This window comes from Lagenorhynchus albirostris, chromosome 18, assembly GCF_949774975.1.
Source record: "Lagenorhynchus albirostris chromosome 18, mLagAlb1.1, whole genome shotgun sequence".
In the NCBI taxonomy this organism is placed as follows: domain Eukaryota; kingdom Metazoa; phylum Chordata; class Mammalia; order Artiodactyla; family Delphinidae; genus Lagenorhynchus; species Lagenorhynchus albirostris.
This window is the reverse complement of record NC_083112.1, coordinates 24,329,058-24,348,243: the sequence shown is the minus strand read 5'-3', so window position 1 is coordinate 24,348,243 and position 19,186 is coordinate 24,329,058. Positions and strand designations below refer to the sequence as shown.

Sequence of the window (19,186 nt, the reverse complement as noted above, 5' to 3'; positions counted from 1 at the left end):
GAGGGGTATTCCATGAGAAGGTACTGTATAAAAATAAGTGGCCTGATAGGGAACTGCATTCGAGGAACTCAGAGTGTTTGATGAGACTGGAGAAATAGATTCTGGCTAAGGTATTAGGACTTCATCCTACAAGATGAAGCCATTTGAAGTGCTTATCCAGGGAATGACTTGCTTGATTTTGCATTTTAGAAAGCTTATTTTAGCCATGAGGTGAGAGATGGCAGAGGTGGAGGTGTAACCAGCTGAGGGGCTGTGAAACTAATGAGGAAAGGAATGCAGTGTTTCAGGGGCTTGAAAGAAAGGACCTGAAACCAGGCAAGAGCAGTGAAATGGAGAGAAGGTGATGGGCAGGAATGTCTGGTCCACGGAGGTGCAATGGGGGAGAGAAGGGGAGCCTGGGACAATTTTCAGATTTCTCCTTTGGTTGACTAGGCGGATTGTGGAGACATTTACTAGAACGAGACTAGAGAGAACAGGCAACTGGCAGGAAAGTTAACTCCTGTTTTAGTCAAGCTGAGTTTAAGGTCAGTGGGACGTCTGGGTAGAAATTTCTGATAAGAAATTGGCTTTACAGACTGGAGATCTGGGATAGGGATGGACACTTTACAAGTTACTAGCACATGGTTGGTAGTTGAAGTCATGGGTGGGTCTGGATAGACCAGGCAGCATTAGAAACAGACCAAGGGCAGACTAGTTAAGCACTCCAACATGTCAGAGATGGCAAAGGGGCTGAGCAAGATGGTTAGAGAACTGGAAACTGAAGTGTCACAGTGGCCAATGGAAGAGATAGTTTCAAGGATAAAAGTTCTGGTCCCCAGTGACAAATGCTGCAGATATTTTAAATAAGAAAGGAATTGGAGGTGGAGGGGGCAATTTTGAAAACCATAGGTGACCTTTGTCAGGGTCGACTCGGAAGAAGAGTGAGCACAGAAGTGGGTTTGCAGGGAAGAATGAGTGGTAGATGAAGAAATGGATGTGAGAATATTGAGAAAAGGCGTTTATCTCCCGAAGAGCTTGGCTGTGAGGAGGTGGGGACTGGAGACAGACTGGATCAATTAAGTGTTTTGAAAATTTCATTTTGTTTTAAAAATGTGTGAATATATTTGACATGATTAGGGGCCTTGGGAAGATGCTGACAGAAGGAGCCTGAAGGTCCAGGAGACGGAATAACCTGTGAAAAGCCATTCTTGGATTGGAAATAGACGGAAACCGTCTTCGATGCCAAAAAGATGATCGGAAACGCTGTGTGAAACGTTGTTTTCAAAGGGCGGGACGAGGTGACTTGCCATTTATTGAGCAGTCACTGCCAGTCCCTTCCCCTCTAACTTGAAGGTAGTCCTCGAATAGGAAGACAGATCGACTCCTTAGCAGGGTTTTTTCCCCATGAAACCGTTAATCATTAAAAGTGAATAAAAGAAGTACTCCCTCAAGCTTAACCCCTCTTGCAGATGCTAACCCATCTGCAGTGCTTTTAACGTCACAAAGAATAAACCATCCCTAGCGCAACTGGTTCAACAGCGGCTGTGGAATGCAGTTATCTCCCTCGCTCTGTCGAAGTCGGTTACTGTCCAGAGTGATTTCGTTCAAGCCTCAGCGCCCAGAGGAGGGGAGGTGCCTGCCGCGCGGGCCGCCGGCGTCTGGAGGGAGGCGGGCACTGGCTGCAGACACCGGGAGAGGGAGACTCGGGGAGAGGGGCGCTGGAGGCGTCTCCCGGGACTCGCAGCCACCGCCGTTCCCGTCGCCAGCGCATCGGCCGGCCCAGCCCGGGCTTTCCCCGCCGCTCCCCGCGCGCCCGGCTGCGGCTCGGCGTCGGTCCCCGGGGGAGGCCTCTCCTGTCCCCACTGCCGCCCGGTGCCCCTGACCACCCGGCGGCCGCTTTCGGTTCCGCGCCTTATAAGGCCTGACAGGGGGGTCACGTGCGTCCCGGGCCGCCCGCCGGGAGGAGGGGGCGGCGGGGAGGAGGGGCGGGAAGCGGAGAGGAAAAGGGGAGGGAGCCGGGGGCGGAGGAAGGAGCGAGGGGCGGATTCTGCGGCCGTGGGAGGCGGTGGTGGTGGCTGCGGCGGCGGCGGCGGCGGCGGCGGCGGCGGCGGCGGGGAGCGGACCGCTCGGAGCTGGACCGAGGAGGAGGAGGAAGAGGTGGAGGTGGAGGAAGGGACCGGCGCGGGGGCGGGAGAGCGCAGCGCGGCGGAAGCCGGAGACGGCGGGAGGGCCGGTGGCTGGCCCCGGGCGGGAGCCGGGGCGGCGGCGGCAGCGGCCGTGAGGACCGCGGCGAGGGAAGCGCATCCAGCGGCCCCGGCGGCGGCGGCGGGGGCCCGGGTCTGCGCGCTCGGGCGGCCGGCGGGCGCGGGCCGGCGCGATGGAGCCGCAGCACGTGCGCCCCGCGCCCGGCGCCCGCAGCCCGGCCTGGGAGGAACCGGTGGGTACAGCGCCCGCGCCCACCCCCTCCCACTTCTCCTCTGTTCCCCACCCCCGCCTCCGCCCGGGCCGGGTTCCGTTCAGGAAATGGCCCGGGATGAGGTCCCCAGCTGCTTCCCAGCCGGGACAGCGCTTCCTCCGCCGCCCGGGCTCCTCCTCGCGCGCCTCCCGGAGCGCCTTTGTCCGGCCAGCCGAGACTCTCCTCGAGGGGCCGCCGGCGATCCTCTGACCACGGCCCTCGGAGGACTGTTTCCGTGCTTCATCGACTTCTCAACTTTTTACTTGATTTTAGAGCGAGGAGGGTGGGTAAGGAGGGGGAAAGGAGAAACCCACTCTGTGGGTCCGCGTTCATGGCTCGGAGGAAACCGGTTTTCCCTCCCGAGACCGCGCCCTGGGCCGTCACCTGGGCGCGCAGGTTTCTAGAGATACGCGCTGGCTAGGCGGATCGCGGCTTGAAGCCCAGAACCACGCCTCCGCCTCGTGTTCGCCGCTAAAGCCCCGGGCTTTTCTAGGGGTCAAGGGGTTTGCCAGGGATGAAGCGGGAAGCTGACCTCGATTTCGATGAGGATTTTCCCTGCCCATACAACGCAGAGGTCGGGTAATTTTAGGGGCCAGAGTAACGTGTGCGTGTGCATTGTGTGTGCGAGGATAAGAATCAGGAGCCCGGGGGGCTTCGGATTTGGTCCCTCAAACTCCAACTTCTTTCTTCCAACTCAGTCAGAATCACCTCGCATCTCTCCAGTGATTCTACCCCGAAACCCCCGTCTCGCTCAGAGCTCTGTAATTCTGTGTGGGCTGCCTTTTCCCTGGCATCGAATTTTGGCTCTCTATGTCCTGCCTCGATGTTTGCTACTCCGCCTTGGTTGAAATTCTTGAACCTATTTGAAAAGCCTCGTCCGAAATTTCTGGCCTCATCAGTATTTTGTTCAACATGTTCGGATGCTCTTTTCCCAGGGACTCTGCGTTATCTGCTCAGGCTGGCCCCCTGCCTGTTGAGAGCTTCTAGGTCAGGTGCTAGGCTTGGTTATCCTTTTTTTTTTTTTTTCTAATATGTACACTCCCAGCTCCTTCAACTCTGATCCATCTGTATCTGCAGCTGTCTTTGCTTTTGTAAACTGAACATGTTGTTAGGTTGCCAATCTACTCGTATTTCTTCTATTGTGGTTATGCCTGGGGATTAAATTATTCTTGAAACTAAAAACAATTCAGTTTTGGAGTTTAAATCAAAGATCACTGAGAACTAAATTCAGTGACCTGGTTTTGTAACTTTTTTACTTTTAAACTCTCCTATGTGAAGTCTTTTTTGAACTTGCATACTTTAAGCCAACACCAATCACAATGAAAAACACTTTAGGATGCTGATGCCTCAACTACTTTGTGCCTAGAAAAACAGAGGAAGACTTTCATTTTTGCTTTACTTATAGTGACGAAAATGAAAATGTTCATTTATTAGCCTTTGAAGCTAGAGCCCGAACAGAAATACGTGAATGAATTGTGACACTTTGTCCAGCTGCAGAATTCTCCTAAAAAAATTAGGTTTATTTTCTTTAAACACTGAAAGCCTTTTTATTTACTCAACAGGTATTTTGTACAGCACCTACTATGTTCCAGGACTGTTGGAGCTGACAGCACAGGCACAAATCCTTATATCCTCACAGTGTTCATTCTGAGTAGACAGAATGTCTTGTTTCATACATATTAATAGTTTACATTCAGAGAGTCCAAAAAAAAAATCTTCAGAGATCTCATGTGTGGTATAAAATGATACTTTTGACAAAGTGATTTTATTTGAAACCCTGTGGCCAGCTATGTCTGACACAAAGTCTAAGAACTAATAAAGGGGATTCTCACTTAATTTCTTAGAAAAGTTATCCAAATTACTGAAAAGTGGCGTATACAAGAAAAAAGAAGGGGTAAATTAGGGGAAATAGAGTATTTAAATGTTAATTGTTTCAGACGTGTGGAGCTAAGTGGGGAAATACCAACTTAATCTAAGTATGTTGAAGGACAGTTTTCCTTTCAAAACAAATTTCATCAAAATCAGGGATTCTTGAACTTTTCTTGGATCAGTGATCCCTTTAAGAATCTAATCAAAAGTATGAACTCTCTTTCTCCCCAAAATGTATGCATGCAACATACATATAAAAATTTAATAACATTTCAAGGGAATCACAGAATTCCCAAAACCAAATCTGTGGACCCTCAAAGACCTTGGGTTAAGAACATCTGCTTTGATCTGGACTCCATTTTGCTGTCATTTAAAATCTGTTCTTTAAATTCAAATATAGGCAATTTTAATACTTTAAAAGTATACTCATTTACGTTTATGAAAAGGAGTATTCAATGTTGAACAGGCAGTATTCACAGCACACAGATCCTGTTGCATTATCCCTTACTGTATATGCCAGCATACATGTAAGGATTTACTTTCCTTATCCTTTTTTGCCGGACCCCAAAATGATGTGATTCTACATAGAACTATTCTGACAGAAGAGTAAACATAGTTATCAGGAATCGATGCTGAGTAATAATAAAGAGAACGGCAAGTCTAACTTGAAATGCACCCATGTCTGGAGCTGAGAAGCAGCTGCTGGCCATCGTGACTTTTTTGTACATGGAGATGAAATGAAGTTATTTAGTTAAGTGAGGGCATTTAAATAAACTGTTAGCCTTATTACTACTCCACCTAGGGCACTGGGCCTACAAGAAGATAGATGTTAGCATTCAGGTGTCTGTGTATTTTCTTTAATGCTAGGTCTGGAATGTAATGAAATCAGTGGAAACAGAGACATTACCTAAATTTCTAATTAATTAAAAAATACTTTGGAAATAGGTGGGTAGGAAGATATTTAGCCAAGCAGCCCTTACTTGTAGATAATATCCTGGGGGAAAATGGATAGTTAGAATTCTAGCCAGAATTTAGAAGAGTGTGGGAGTATTTACAAAGTAGTTCTTAAACAGTGCAGGGATACTAGAGTACATTTTACTTGTTAAAATTTATTTTTATTTCCAAATGATTTTTATCTAGTTGGCTCTGGTGAAACTATTCAGAACTACTGAAAAATTAGGAAGGGAAGAGTTTCAAAGGAAAAAGGGCCAAAACATAACAGAGTTTACAAGTATATTTATGTATTAAGTCTAGACGGCCAAAGGTTTTTTGCCTTAGGTACAGTGATGAGCATATGTACATGGAATTGATATCACAATTAATTTTGAAATCTTTTTCGTTGAGGTAACAACTAAGGAAATTTTAATGAAGTTTTGAATGTTAAATTCTAAATGTGGAATAGTGTATTACGGAAGTAGTTTTAAAGTTTGAATGAAAGCAGGTCTGTACCTGTTCAACCTGCAGTGTTCTTTGCATGGTTCCCATTGATTAGAAACTTGAGTCCTAGAACCTAACTCTTTTTAAAGTGCCTATGTACTTGGGTTCTTCAGAATATAAATGTAGACTTATTTATGTTTGATATAATATTTAATGTAAAACCATAGAACATGAGATTTAAAAGTTGCAAATGGATATTAAACCTCTTGTTATGAGTAGTGATCAATAAGAATGTAATTCAAAAAATCTCTATAGATATTAATGTTAATATTCATAAAGTTGGTATCAGAATGAGAATTGGCTCTAACTTATACATCTTCAATATAATAGTTCTTTTTTTTTTTTTAAATGGGACAGAAAGCCCTATTAAGTAGAAACCTAAACCTAATTTAGTGGTAGCTTCTATTTCCATTTCTTTTTGAATGTAGTGTCTATGTGGCTTATGTCCAAGTTTGTAATAGTGTGTTTGTGATATGTTGTGTTCCAAACAAAGATTTCAAAGTAATAATAAATATGTAAGACACATCTAAGAAATTATTTGAAAATCTGAGAACACCAAGTAAGGAAAAATTCAAGGAAATCTTGTAAATTAAAGAAATAATGTAATATGCCACATATTTGAAATTTGTTTTAGTTGCTATTTTGAGGTACATTAAAATGGTTGCAAATATTGAGCTCTTGACATTGCTATTGTATTTTTAAGGGAAGCGAAGTGCATTGCAAGTATACAATATACAGCTTAAATATTGATTCTGGAAATTTTGCAGATAAAACCTGCAAAGTTGCTAGTGGGTCAGCTACTTTAAATCTGGGATTATTTGAAACAGTTCCTCAGAAGAGATGATTGAAGAAAAGAGGGATTTTCACGAGCTGCCTTTTGTGGGAAATGATGCAACATTCCTTCACTTGCTTACACAGTATTTCACTCTGAGTATGTGCTAGGGAAATTGTAGAGCAGGGATCATTTATTTAGCATGAGCAGGCTAAGACTGGCTGTGCTTTCAAAGTCACAACCAAATTTTAGAACTTGTTACAGGAGTCTTTGAAGAGCAGGGATAACTGAGGTTAATTTTTTATGAAGTAACGAATACCTTTACTTTGAAGCATTAATTGCTGAGCTTTTGCACGGGAAGCTATTTTAATATTTTTAAGCGATCAGTGTTTGAATCAGAGTGAGAAGTGTATTCAGTCTTCTTTTTAAGATCACAGAATAGGCATGGACATTAAACAATGCCTTTTCCTTTAATCACTCTTTGCCTGGCTTCTGGAAAATGTTACTTATATAAAATTTTAAAGCCTAAAGTGTGAACAGAAACATATTATAATTGACTAACTTTTGTTGTATGATGTGGTAAGGTGAATAGAACATTAGAATAAGACACATGATTTTGACTTTGGTCCCGCTTGTGACTTTGGGCCTCAGGTTCTTTACATTAAAAGAGAGGTCTGAACTAGGTTTAGTCTTTCAAAAGGCCCTTTACTAGGCGCTCTTATTTACATTGTCAGACCATTGGACTTGTCAGTGACCAAACAGTTGGGTTGGGATAAAGGCCATTATTTTGATTTTTTTTTCTCTGAAAGAATTCCCTTCTCAGCAGTACGTTCTTTGTAGATATAGAATTGCATTTTTACAGAGCCATAAGGGCTCTTAAAGTTTATTTTCCCACCTCCTTCCCTTCCTAAAGAAGACAACTGAGGCTGGAGAAGTAGCCTTTATCAATTAGTATTACCTGGCAGCAATCTCCTGTCTTTGCACATTCAAACTAATCAGCACATTTTACATTTCAGTCAATTTAATCTACCGTGTGGATAGACAGTGGTATTAGGATTGCATATTGCTTCTTAAAATCTCTTAGAACTGTTAGTTCTGTCACAGCAAATTATTGAGAGTAAGACTGAAACTAAAAACAAACAACAACAACAAAAATCCCAAACTAAAACATCCCTCCCTTAGTCTGGAGGACCCTCAAAGGTCATGTCAGTTGAAAAAATTCGAATGAACCCTGAAGGGCACGAACACGCTAAAGAGACTGAATGCTTTCCTTAAGTGTGAAGAGACTGCATAATCTGGCAGGGACTTTTTGCCCTACTTAAAAACATAGCTAACACCAGTTTGGAATTCCCTGTGGACGACAAGAGGAATCTGTCATTTTAGTCTCTTCTCTCGGAAGCCCTCCCACACCTACAAGGGTTCTTTGGCACGGGGCGTGCACAACGCACCGCGAGGCTGCTATTCCCAAGTGTCCGCTCAGCCCGCTCGCGGGGGACGAGCTGTGAGCGGTGCCTGCCGCCTGTTGATCCCATTTCCTCCTGCTCTATTCCGGGTTAGGGAGTGGCTCTCCCAGGACTTCCAATGTTTTCGTGCTCGGGCACTGGTGTTCACACAGCTCCAGTGCATTGTTTTCTTCCAGGCAGTCTCGGTTAGCGCTTCAGCTTAGATATTTATTTTGCATTCTGTCGTCTCGGGCTGCGGGTACTTGCTTGTCTCTCCACGCCCTGGCCAGTTTCCTGTTAGCCAAAGGGATCGCTCTTTCTGATCCAAAAGTTCTCAGAGCCGAGTGGAACCTCCCGGAAAATGCTCTTCTCTTCCGTGTGCGCCGGATGGGAGTGGGGGTGGGCCAGAAACTAAAGGCCACGGTCGGGAGAGCTGAAAGGACCCGAACCCCTAGGCGGAGGCGGGAGAGGTACGGGTCAGCCGAGAAGGGCTCCGGGGTCCGGAGACAAAGGGGGCAGCGCCCATCCACCTCGGGGCCGGAGGGGACTTTTACTTGTGGGAACTGTGCGGCGAGGCCCAAGTGTCTCTGGAGAGATTCTGGGTCCAGGAGGTGGCGGGAGCACCCAGGGGAGCCGGGAGGAAGCTAGGTTCCCTTTCTACTCCCGGGGCCGTTCTTGCCGCTGCTGCCCGGGAACCTCCGGGAGGGAGGGAGGGAGGGAGCCTCGCTACTGCCGGGCCTGCGGGGATGGGCTGCGGAGGCTTCGCGTCTCCCCCGCCCTCCCGTCCATCCTGGGGACCCCAGACCCTAGGGGAAGTGGGAGGTTGTCCCAATCCCTCTGTCGCTCCCATCCTCTCTACCCGCGCCGGTTGTATTCCGGGTCAGGAACCCTGTAACATCCCGAGGCTGGGTGCGCTGCCGTCCCATTGGGCCTGGGTCCGTGTCCCCTGCGCCCCACCGCGGTCGCCACTCAGGCGGGAGCGGAGCGCGGGATCCTGGAGGGCCCCGGCCGCGGGAGGCGTCTGGTCCCCGGCGACCCTTCCCCCGCGGGGCCGGCTGGGGGAGGGGAAGATGGCGGCGGCGCCTCGGCGCGGGGCTCCGGGCCCGGCTCGAGCAGAGCACACCTACTGACCACCGCCGCCGCCCCCGCAGGGCGGTGCTGTGTCCCCGCAGGAGTCGGAGAGGATGGCGGGGGCCGGCGGCCAGCACCACCCTTCGGGCGCCGCGGGAGGAGCGGCCGCCGCGGCCGGCGCTGCGGTAGCCCCCGCCACTGCCTCGGCCGGGCCCGGAGAGGATTCGTCCGACAGCGAAGCGGAGCAAGAGGGACCCCAGAAACTGATCCGCAAAGTGTCCACTTCGGGGCAGATCCGGACCAAGGTGAGGCGGGCCCAAGGGGAGCGTGGAAGGCGGGAGGCGGCTGGGCGGGGAAGAGGAGAGTGGGCGCCTGGGGCGCAGGGCGATCCCGGGAAAGTGTGGAGCCGAGGTGAGGGCGGGGCCTGGGCCCGGAGGCGGGGCCTGGGGGAGCCGGACGGCGCGCCGCAGAAAGGAATTCCCGGCCGGCGCGCTGGGGCCTCCAGGGTGGGTTCCGGGGGAGATGGGTGGGCAGGGGCGGAGGAGAAAGGAACCAGGGAGCGTGGGAAAAAGCGGAAGCGCTGTTTAGAGTTCCCACTCAGGGATCTAAAAAGGAGTGTTTCATTTTTGGTACTACCTGCCGTGCAGTGAGTGGTTCGGTAGAGTGCGTTGCGCAGGGAGCGAAGTGCAGGCTGACCAGCCAGAGCTGCAGTGAACTTCGCCACCTTCCCTTCCCGTGGGCAGCAGCCTGCCTCTCCCTGGCCCACTCTGAGAGGGTGGATGGGGAGGTGACACCTGCCAGTCCCTGTGCCCCTTTGCTGCCCTTTGGTAAATGATGCTCGCGGTTAACCGCACCCTAACGCGGCACAAACAACAGACCTCGAGTTAGGTTCCCGCTAAGTGCAGTGTTCTTATCTTATCGACACACCCATGGTTAATTTTAATAATGAAAAGTAACTGCTTTGTGTCACGTGGAGATTAGCATGCTGTGCTACTCTTTATGTAGCAGGTACTGTTGACCTGTGAGGGCTCAAAGTTGAGAGTTTTAATTTGATTTTATATGTATATATAGCAAATGCTTACGACTGACTGAAGGATTATTTATACACTCTAATTTTCATCATACTGTAGAAATCATCACGCGGAGAGTCAGTTATCACGGGGGGACTTTAACGAGGAATTTGAAAAGGGAACCAATAAAATCATTGGATATGTGTGCTCTTTAAGAATAAATTTGCAGAAGTTAATTCATTCTATACCTATTTTTATGAGAATTTGTTTTCTAAGGTTAATGGACCCATATATGAAAATAGAACTTTTATTATATGTCTGTGGATTCATGTTTGCACCTGCCTCCTTATTTTCTAAAATAAATATGTGTAAGCACACACACAACTGCTAACAAGCTGCACTTAGGGAAGAGTCAAAGATGCTTCTTTTTTTTTTTTGGTACACGGGCCTCTCGCTGTTGTGGCCTCTCCCACTGCGGAGCGCAGGCTCCGGACGCACAGGCTCAGCGGCCATGGCTCGCGGGCCTAGCCGCTCTGCGGCATGTGGGATCTTCCCAGACCGGGGCACGAACCCGTGTCTCCTGCATAGGCAGGCAGATTCTCAACCACTGCGCCACCAGGGAATCCCAAAGATGCTTCATTTTTAAGTGCACATCTTGTAACCTCCTTTTAACGGTGACATTTTTAATTTAATATAATTTTGATAAATTAAGGATATGGAGTTTAATGTATTTTTAGAAGATTAAGGCTAAACAAAATAGGGACTTTCCTAACAGAGAGTACCTTTAACATTTGAAATCTTAGTAAAAAAAAAAAAGTTCCCAAAACTGTGTTAATAATGGGCAAAATGCAGGTTTTAAAAAAATGGTATTTTTATACATTCAACTGAAATGGTAAAAATTCCATGTATACTTACATCAAGATTGACCAGTAAATTTATACTGTTTGGAAGAAAATTTAGAGATAACTCTAATTTGAATTGAGTAAAGTCAAACAACAAATTTGTTGGGAGTACCACTAAAATTTGAAGGGTTCTTGAACTCATGATGATAGCTACGACTATACTCTTTAAATTTGATATTATCTATGGTTTGGGGTAAAGCATCTATATCGAGACTAAGAGTAAATTCAGAAAGCACGTTTATTCTTGGTTTTCCATTTAACTTTCTCACAAAAATATTTAGCACATAATGTTTTGCCATGATTAGGGATAATTAGTGATCATTAAATGAAACGTTCCTTAAATTTCTAAGATGTATTTATTGAATTTCAGAAGTTTTGTCTTTTATACTAGCTTATACAAGTGCATACAAGTTCATCAACATTATCATATATGGACACATGAAATCAGGGCCTAAACTGGCTGAAACTGGTGGGCCTTGTCCTCCCTGCCTGTCCCAACCCCCCAATCCAGACTGTTCATCTCTGCTACAGATTTCATCAGTTACATCTCTTAACCACAGGTACTGATTCTCAGGGTTGAGGGCAGGACAGTGGACAGAATTCATAGAACTGCTAAATTTAACTGTTGGTTTCCAGTCTTCAGTTATGATCCAGATGAGAGTTAAGGGAAAAGATCTTTAGAAAAGGACAGACACTCTTGATCCCTTCCACAGGTGTGTAAGATGGAGGAGACTGGAGGAGAAGGAGGCCCTGAGATTAGCCCAAGGCTTAGTCATATTTAAGACAGCAGAAGCTTGTATATCCCGAAGATAAACCAAGGGACCACTAGGTGTCACAAGTTGTGATTACTAATGGTATCTTCTGCCCTGGTTATGTAGCAGCCTGGGGTGGTGTTTGTGGCACACGCACACGTATTTACACGTACATATCCATGTGCTTACATATGTCTGCACATATATGCTCTCTCTTTGGAAAGCACTTATATACAGACATACAAAGGGCCTACAGCAGAGTGAGTTGTGCATAGAGGTCGTAAGTATTTCTTAAATGAATGACTGTGTGTATATATTACATACATACATATAATGCTTCATATATATGGGTATTATTGTTAAAATGCAGTACTTATTTTAGTGTCCTTTAAGATCCTTAGGATCATAAAACTGTTTGGTGTCTAGTTTAGGTCTGGAGTGAAAAACAGCCACTAACTTAAGTAATTACCTTATTTGAAGTGAAGTGAAGTGAAGTGAAGTGTTCCTTTTTGTGAATGCTGGTTAATGTTTTAAATAATTTGAGTGTTAGTGAAGAACTTTAAGTTAATTGTGGCATTTGGAAGGTATCCAGACTTTTCTTAATTGAAAAAGTAACGAGTACATACAGTAAGACGTTCAGACAGTGTGAGAGGATATTGGTGATGGTAGAGTATCCAGTGAAAAGTAATCTTCCTCCCACGTTAGACCACATAGTCTCTGTCTCAGAGGCAATTGTTGACATTTTCTTGGTGTGTTTCCAGAAAATCTCTATGCACATACCAGGATACATATATGTGTGTGTGTGTGTATAAATGTGTAGTATTTAAAAAATACTAATGAGAACATTCTCTACACATTCTGCATCTCGTTTGTTTGAAACATGGAGATCATTTCTCTAATGCTTGACTATGACTACCTCATTCTTTGTAATGATGGCAAAGTATTCCATTATATTAGGTTGAGCTAAGTGAAGTTGCTCTGTCAGTAGGTCAAAATGGTAGAGAGAGTAGGGCCGGGAGGTGGGGAAAATGGGGAGAAGTACACACTTTCAATTATAAGATGAATATGTTCTGGGGATTTAATGTACAGCATAGTGACTGTAGTTAATAATACTAACTTGTGTATTGTGTACTTGAGATTTGCTGAGAGAATAGCAAAGTATTCCCACCACACACACACACACACACACACACACACTCTTAGCTGTGAGGTGATAGATATATTAACATAATTGTGGTAATCATTCCACAATGTATATGTCTATCAAATCATCACATTGTGTACTTTAAGTATATACAATCTTACTTGTCTGTTATACCTCCATAAAGCTGTTAAAAATGGTCCAACATGGGAAATGTCATACGGTTTAACCTGCATGTTATGTCATCATTTAATTAACCAGCTCTCTATGAAAGGAAATATGGGCTATTTTAAGACAACACTAATCTCAGCTTTTTTGCAGTGGATACGATGTACTTTTTTTTTTTTTTTTTGCGGTACGCAGGCCTCTCACCGTTGTGGCCTCTCCCGCTGCCGGAGCGCAGGCTCCGGACGCGCAGGCTCAGCGGCCATGGCTCACGGGCCCAGCCGCTCCGCGGCATGTGGGATCTTCCCGGACAGGAGCACGAACCCGTGTCCCCTGCATCGGCAGGCGGACTCTCAACCGCTGCGCCACCAGGGAAGCCCACGATGTACTTTTTAAATAAGAATAAATAAGACTGGCATGCCTTTTAAATTAGTGTGGTTTAATAAAATGCTCATGTACATTTTAGTACCCTTGTCACATCCTCATATTGTATGCTATTTGTTCCCGTTTTCATTTCCCATTTTTTCCTCCTGTTTCTTTGCATTGCTGTCATCTCTACTATTTTTCTCTTTCTCTGTTTTTCACTTTTTTCCTTTCTCTGTATTAGCTAAATGGAATTTCAGGTAGTCTCATCTAGCTACCCAGGTGCTAAATGCTAGATAATTTTATGGGTGCTTCGATTTCCCCAAAGGAAAAAAAAATCACTTCTATACAAAAGTTTAAATAGTGCTGATGTGGGGAAGCCAAAGGGAGCTGTAACTCATCAAATCTCTTCCTCTCTCTTTACCCTTGGCTGTTATCCCTAAATTCTTAGTCTTGTTTCAAGGAGAAGCTTGATTTTGCATTCAGATTTACTATTGTAGAGAATTTCACAGGTGCTGCTGGGAGTGAGACGTTCTGAAACAGCACCGATACAACCTCAGACCAGCTTGGTTTTGAACATGAGTGTGAAGGACAGTCGGTTTGCTTTTTGTTGGCCCATGAATACTGTAGTCTTTCATTTTGCAGCAAGTGGCTGGAGGAACATTGGTCAGGCTTATAGACGAGGATTGTTCAACCGTCATAAGCCAAACAGTATAAACAAGTGGGGGCCATCTCAATGACTTTTTTCACACTGACTCATCTTGGTTAAGGTCTTGAAGCTTCATGTGTCAAAAAATATTTCCTAATTTGGTTTATTATGCACGCATTTATTTTTTTGACATTTATGTCTTCTTACAGTTAATTTTAATGTCCATAAATGGGTCTCTAAATTTAGGTAAAACATACCTAAACACTGGAAAGATATTCATAACTTTGCAACATTGTATCTGGATTAGGACCTCTCTTTCAGCCCATTAAAAGGATAACCACCACATTCTTCAGTTGGTACCTTGGTTTTACTTTAACACAAAGGATGTATAAATAAACTCTTATATCTTTATGGTAAGGTATAATCAATATGGAAATATTGATTTGTATTTTTCACTGCTTTATGAGATACAATTTGTGCGATTAAAACATTATTTTTCACCATAAACCTTCGATAGAGTAGATTAGGGAAGACTTGCTCAGTGTTTTTCAGGTTGTAGGTGGCAGCCCATTAGTGGGTCATGCTGATTCATATCCAGTATTTAAAACAGAAACAGAATAGATTCAAAAATACTATTTAAGACTTTTAGCCACAGTTCTGCGTGGAAACATTGGATTGGGTAATGATCCAAATAGGACGGGAAACAGAAACAAGGCCAGAAGATTGTTAAGAAATAAAGTAATATTAACAGGTTTATTGTTCAGAAACTCAACATGATGTGAAAGGCAAGTAAGAGTTTTTACATTTTGATAGGTGATGAGCAGGAAGATACCTTGAATTAGAATAATTAACATTCATCTAGGCAAAAATCAGCTAACTTTTTCTATAAAGGGCCAGGTAGTAAATATTTTAAGCTTTGTGGGCCGCAGTCTGTGTTGGAATTACTCAGCTCTACTGTTGTAGTATAAAAGCAGCTATAGATAATACTTAAATACCTATAGGAAGCTGAAATGTGGTAAATGTGTGGTATATGTCTATCTGTGGTAAAATGTGACTACATTTGTTCCAGTAAAACTTTGTTAAAGGATGTTAACATTTGAGTTCATAATATTTTTATGTGTTAAAAAATATTCTGTTTTTAAAAAAGCCATTGACACATGTAAAAACCTTCTTAACTTGTGGGCTGTATACTATCAGGCGCCAGAAGTATATATGGCCCATGGATTTGTCTTGTGGGCTGTAGTTTTTTGATCCCTATCCTAGGTGATGGAAAACGGTTTGCAAAGCACTACAAAGTTAAGGTGCTGTGAAATGCAATCAGCGTTTAGGGGACCAAAAATAGCTAGATTTCAATCCATTTAAAACCCTCATCTTTGTAGAACATTTTATTTTTAGCTTGGTTTGCGTCTTTGCTTCCATTTTAATGTGAACTAAATATAGACTGGAAACTCTGAGTCTTGGTACACTAATATATGGTATAACAGCTTTCTTTCCATTTTGATTACAAGTTAAACATGATATCCCATTATTAAAGATAAGAGAAGTAATAGCTAATTTACTAAACCTTTACATATAACTTAAGATGCATTATTTGAAGGTATCTAAATTTAGAAAGCTTCCAGTTAGTTTAAGGTTGCATGTTTGCTATTGTGGTGAGAGTGATGGAAGGTTATATGAAACTACTGTTGTAAATGACTCGGGGCTCCGTACTGTTTCCAGGGTACAGTGTTTCACTCATATTGGATTTGTTAGGTTTTACTTGCTCAGGAAATACGTATACAGCAAAGGTTTTAATTAAAGAGAGTTTGTTTCATGTCTAAAAATAGACCTTTGAAAAAGACCATAACATGTTCGTTATATGTCCATGCCCATTACATTTTCCCTTGGCAAATTAGTTTGATTTTGTTGGGTATGGAGTATTTTTTTCTGTGAATATTTAATTATTTGAAACACATTTGTATTTTTGATTTGGTTAAGTGGCTTAAGATGGTCAATAACCATTGTTGATAATGGCCTTAATTTAAGATTCAATGTACATTGTTTCTACTTTAGATTGTCACTTATTTTTTTCAAATGAATATATATGGCAATAATTCCCCTCCCTGCCTCCCCCTCTCCCCCCGCTTTTTGTTAGAAGGATATTGGGAAGACTTGTTAGCCTCTTGTTTTCGTTTTTAATTTTTATTGGAGTATAGTTGATTTACAATGTTGTGTTAGTTTCTGCTGTACAGCAAAGTAAATCAGTTATACGTTTACATATATCCACTCTTTTTTAGATTCTTTTCCCATATAGGTCATTACAGAGTACTGAGTACAGTTCCCTGTGCTATGCAGTAGGTCATTATTAGTTATCTAAGCCTTTTGTTTTACACCAAGGAAATATGATTAACTTTATCATGTGTGGAGCTGGAATCTCTAACCTTCTCACTGTGCGGTTTGAATACCAGGACTTTCTCAAACCATCAGATTATAATTTAATATAATAAAGCTTTTTTTAATAAAGCTTGGGGCATTTATGTCAGAAATTTGAAGATACCTTTCTCCTTAGCATTTTATTGTTTACAGAGCAGTTTTATATACATGATCTCATTGAACAGTTGCTTAAAACCATATGAATTTTACAACTGATAAAACTGAGACCAAGTTTGAACATCTGCCGAGTAAATGGCAGGGTTGGAACTCAAAAGCAGGACTTCGAAACAGTGGATGGCTTCCAAACGTCTTCTTTTAAGTCCTGTAAGCTTCTTGGGTTTTGAAACTTGACATCTACAGTGTACAAGTATGGATGTATGCGGGTGTCTCCTTACCTCTCCTGTCTCTTCTCCTCTCCCCTAAATTCCCCTCTCCTCCCCCTTCCCTTCCCTCCTCCTTCCTGCCCAGCCCTTTATTCGTTTGTTTAATCTGTGAACGTATCTGTGACCAATGTTTTAGGTATCCTAATGCCTTTTTGCAATCGAAACCTCTGTTTTTAGTGAGATGTTAAAGAGGGTATGTTTGAAAAGTGAATTGTGGAATAAAAAATTTCAGCTGAAATTTATATTAATTTTAATTACTGTTGGGCAAATCATGGAATCGCTTTGAAAATGTCTTTAGAAGGACTAATTTAGAAGAAATGCTTATAGGTATCTAACACTTCAAATAGATTTTCAAAGAAAACTGTTATTTTCACTTTTATAAGGTAAGATGCTATTTTTAAAAGGTCATGGTATAGCGCTAAAAAGAATTATATAAAGTACTTTTCCATTGGCCTATTAAGGCATAGTTGAGGAAAAAATATGAGTAAAATTTATTTTTAAATAAAAGGCTAAGGAATGAAAATGACATTTTGAGGGCCCGATTTTCTCCATCTGACTCTTTTTTTTTTTTTTTTTTGCGGTACGCGGGTCTCTCACTGTTGTGACCTCTCCCGTTGCGGAGCACAGGCTCCGGACGCGCAGGCTCAGAGGCCATGGCTCACGGGCCCAGCCGCTCCGCGGCATGTGGGATCTTCCCGGACTGGGGCACGAACCCGCGTCCCCTGCATCGGCAGGCGGACTCTCAACCACTGCGCCACCAGGGAAGCCCTGACTCTTTTATTTAGATTAAGAAAGGGTTCCAGGGTGTATACCTGAGCAGGCACACTGTTTTGAGTGGGATTATTTGTACAAACTCATATAGTGCTTTAAAATTATGTTATAATATTATATGTATATATGAATATATACTATCTCCGTGGTTTGTGAAGCATAGTGGTAAAATGAACACCTGTGAACCAGCTTTGGAACGAGAACATTTTCAACATCACGCATCTACCTGTGTGCCCCTTGTCTTTTCTACTCCTTTGTTGCCCCTCAATTCATTCAAAAAGGTATTTATGGTGTCCATGTACTGTCATAGGTGCCGGGGATAGAGCAGTAAACAAAACCAAAATAGATGAAAACCCCTGCCCTCATGGGGCTCACATTTTAATGCAGGGAGAATTTATAACTTATAAATATGTAAAGTGCATAGTATATTAGAAGGTGAGAAGTGCTATAGAGAAAAAAAGCATGAATGGGAGCGGGGATGGGGTAGGAAGGGGAAGGTCTTCCTGAGAAGGTGACATCTGAGGAATGACCTTGAGGAAATGAGCTACGCAGACCTCTGGCAGGGGTGGGGGGGGAAAGAAGTCAGGCAGAAGGAACAGAGGCTGCAAAGATCAAGAAACAAGCTACAACAAGGAGGCGGTCCGTGGGGCTGAAGTGGGGTGGGGGGATGGGAGTGGAGGGGAAGCAGGTGGAAAGCTAGAAGTAGGTTAACAGTAAGGTCGTGTAGAGTTCCTTGCTTGGGGTTCATGCATTCCATAGTCTGGATGGGCTTCAGAGGGCTCCCCAAATTTTGTGTCCACGTGTATGCCCCTCAGAAGACTAAAACCACTGATTTGTAGAGGGGAATTGCAGGACAGGCAATAAAAGACAGATTAAAAAAATACAAACACGAACTATAACCATCTGTTGTTGTTGTCCTTTGGAGAAATGCTAAAATTAGGAGTGGGTTCAGTGCAATGCAAGGAGAAACTCCATTGGACAGCAGGGTCCCTTGGGGCAGTTAGGTAGTGTCGGGTTTGCTTCTCAGCTATTCCATGTGCAATTAGGTGACCTTCACCATGTTACTTAACGTGGCAGAGAATGCTGTGCCCCTCAATATCTGGGTTCCCCCTGTCCTTCCTGGCCCGCTTTTAGACTTCAGTTCTCGCGTGCAGATAGGTGGGGCTGTGTAAACTGAGTTTGGGCCGCTGGAATATGCGTGGGCAGGATGTTTGTCACTTGGCTTCTGAAGCCATTTGTGGGACTCTCCATGCTTTGTCCCTTCTCTCACGTGCCAGACGGATGTCGATTATCCAGTGGAAGGAGCTTGGATCCCTGACTCATAGAGCAGAGCCTCTGTGATCCTGCCCCCAAGCCTCATTGGCCAAATTGGATCGTGACACAAAAGGGAAATGGACCTTTACTGTGTTAAGCCCCAGAGATTTGGGTATTGTTTGCTACAACAGTTAGCATACTCTTAACCAAGACACTTCATTTCTCTGAACTTCAGATTGCTCATTTGCAAAATAGGGATAGTGATTCTGACCTCAAAGGGTAGGGATGAGGATTAAGGAAATACACAGTATGCTTTTGTATCCCTGATGATTATAATTCTTTTCCAAAACTGGTATAAA

General features: G+C 44.0%; 1 protein-coding gene across 1 annotated transcript in view; it reads left to right on the top strand.

Annotated features, from left to right (window-relative positions):
* Positions 1-2,007: 2,007 nt before the first annotated feature.
* Positions 2,008-19,186, top strand: part of DGKH (diacylglycerol kinase eta) — a 167,025-nt gene continuing 149,846 nt past the window's right edge. Inside the window, exons 1-2 of the mRNA XM_060128750.1 lie at positions 2,008-2,142; positions 9,106-9,330. Of these exons, the coding sequence (XP_059984733.1) occupies positions 9,139-9,330 (192 nt within the window). The 5' untranslated portion in view covers positions 2,008-2,142; positions 9,106-9,138. The remainder of the gene's footprint in view (positions 2,143-9,105; positions 9,331-19,186) is intronic.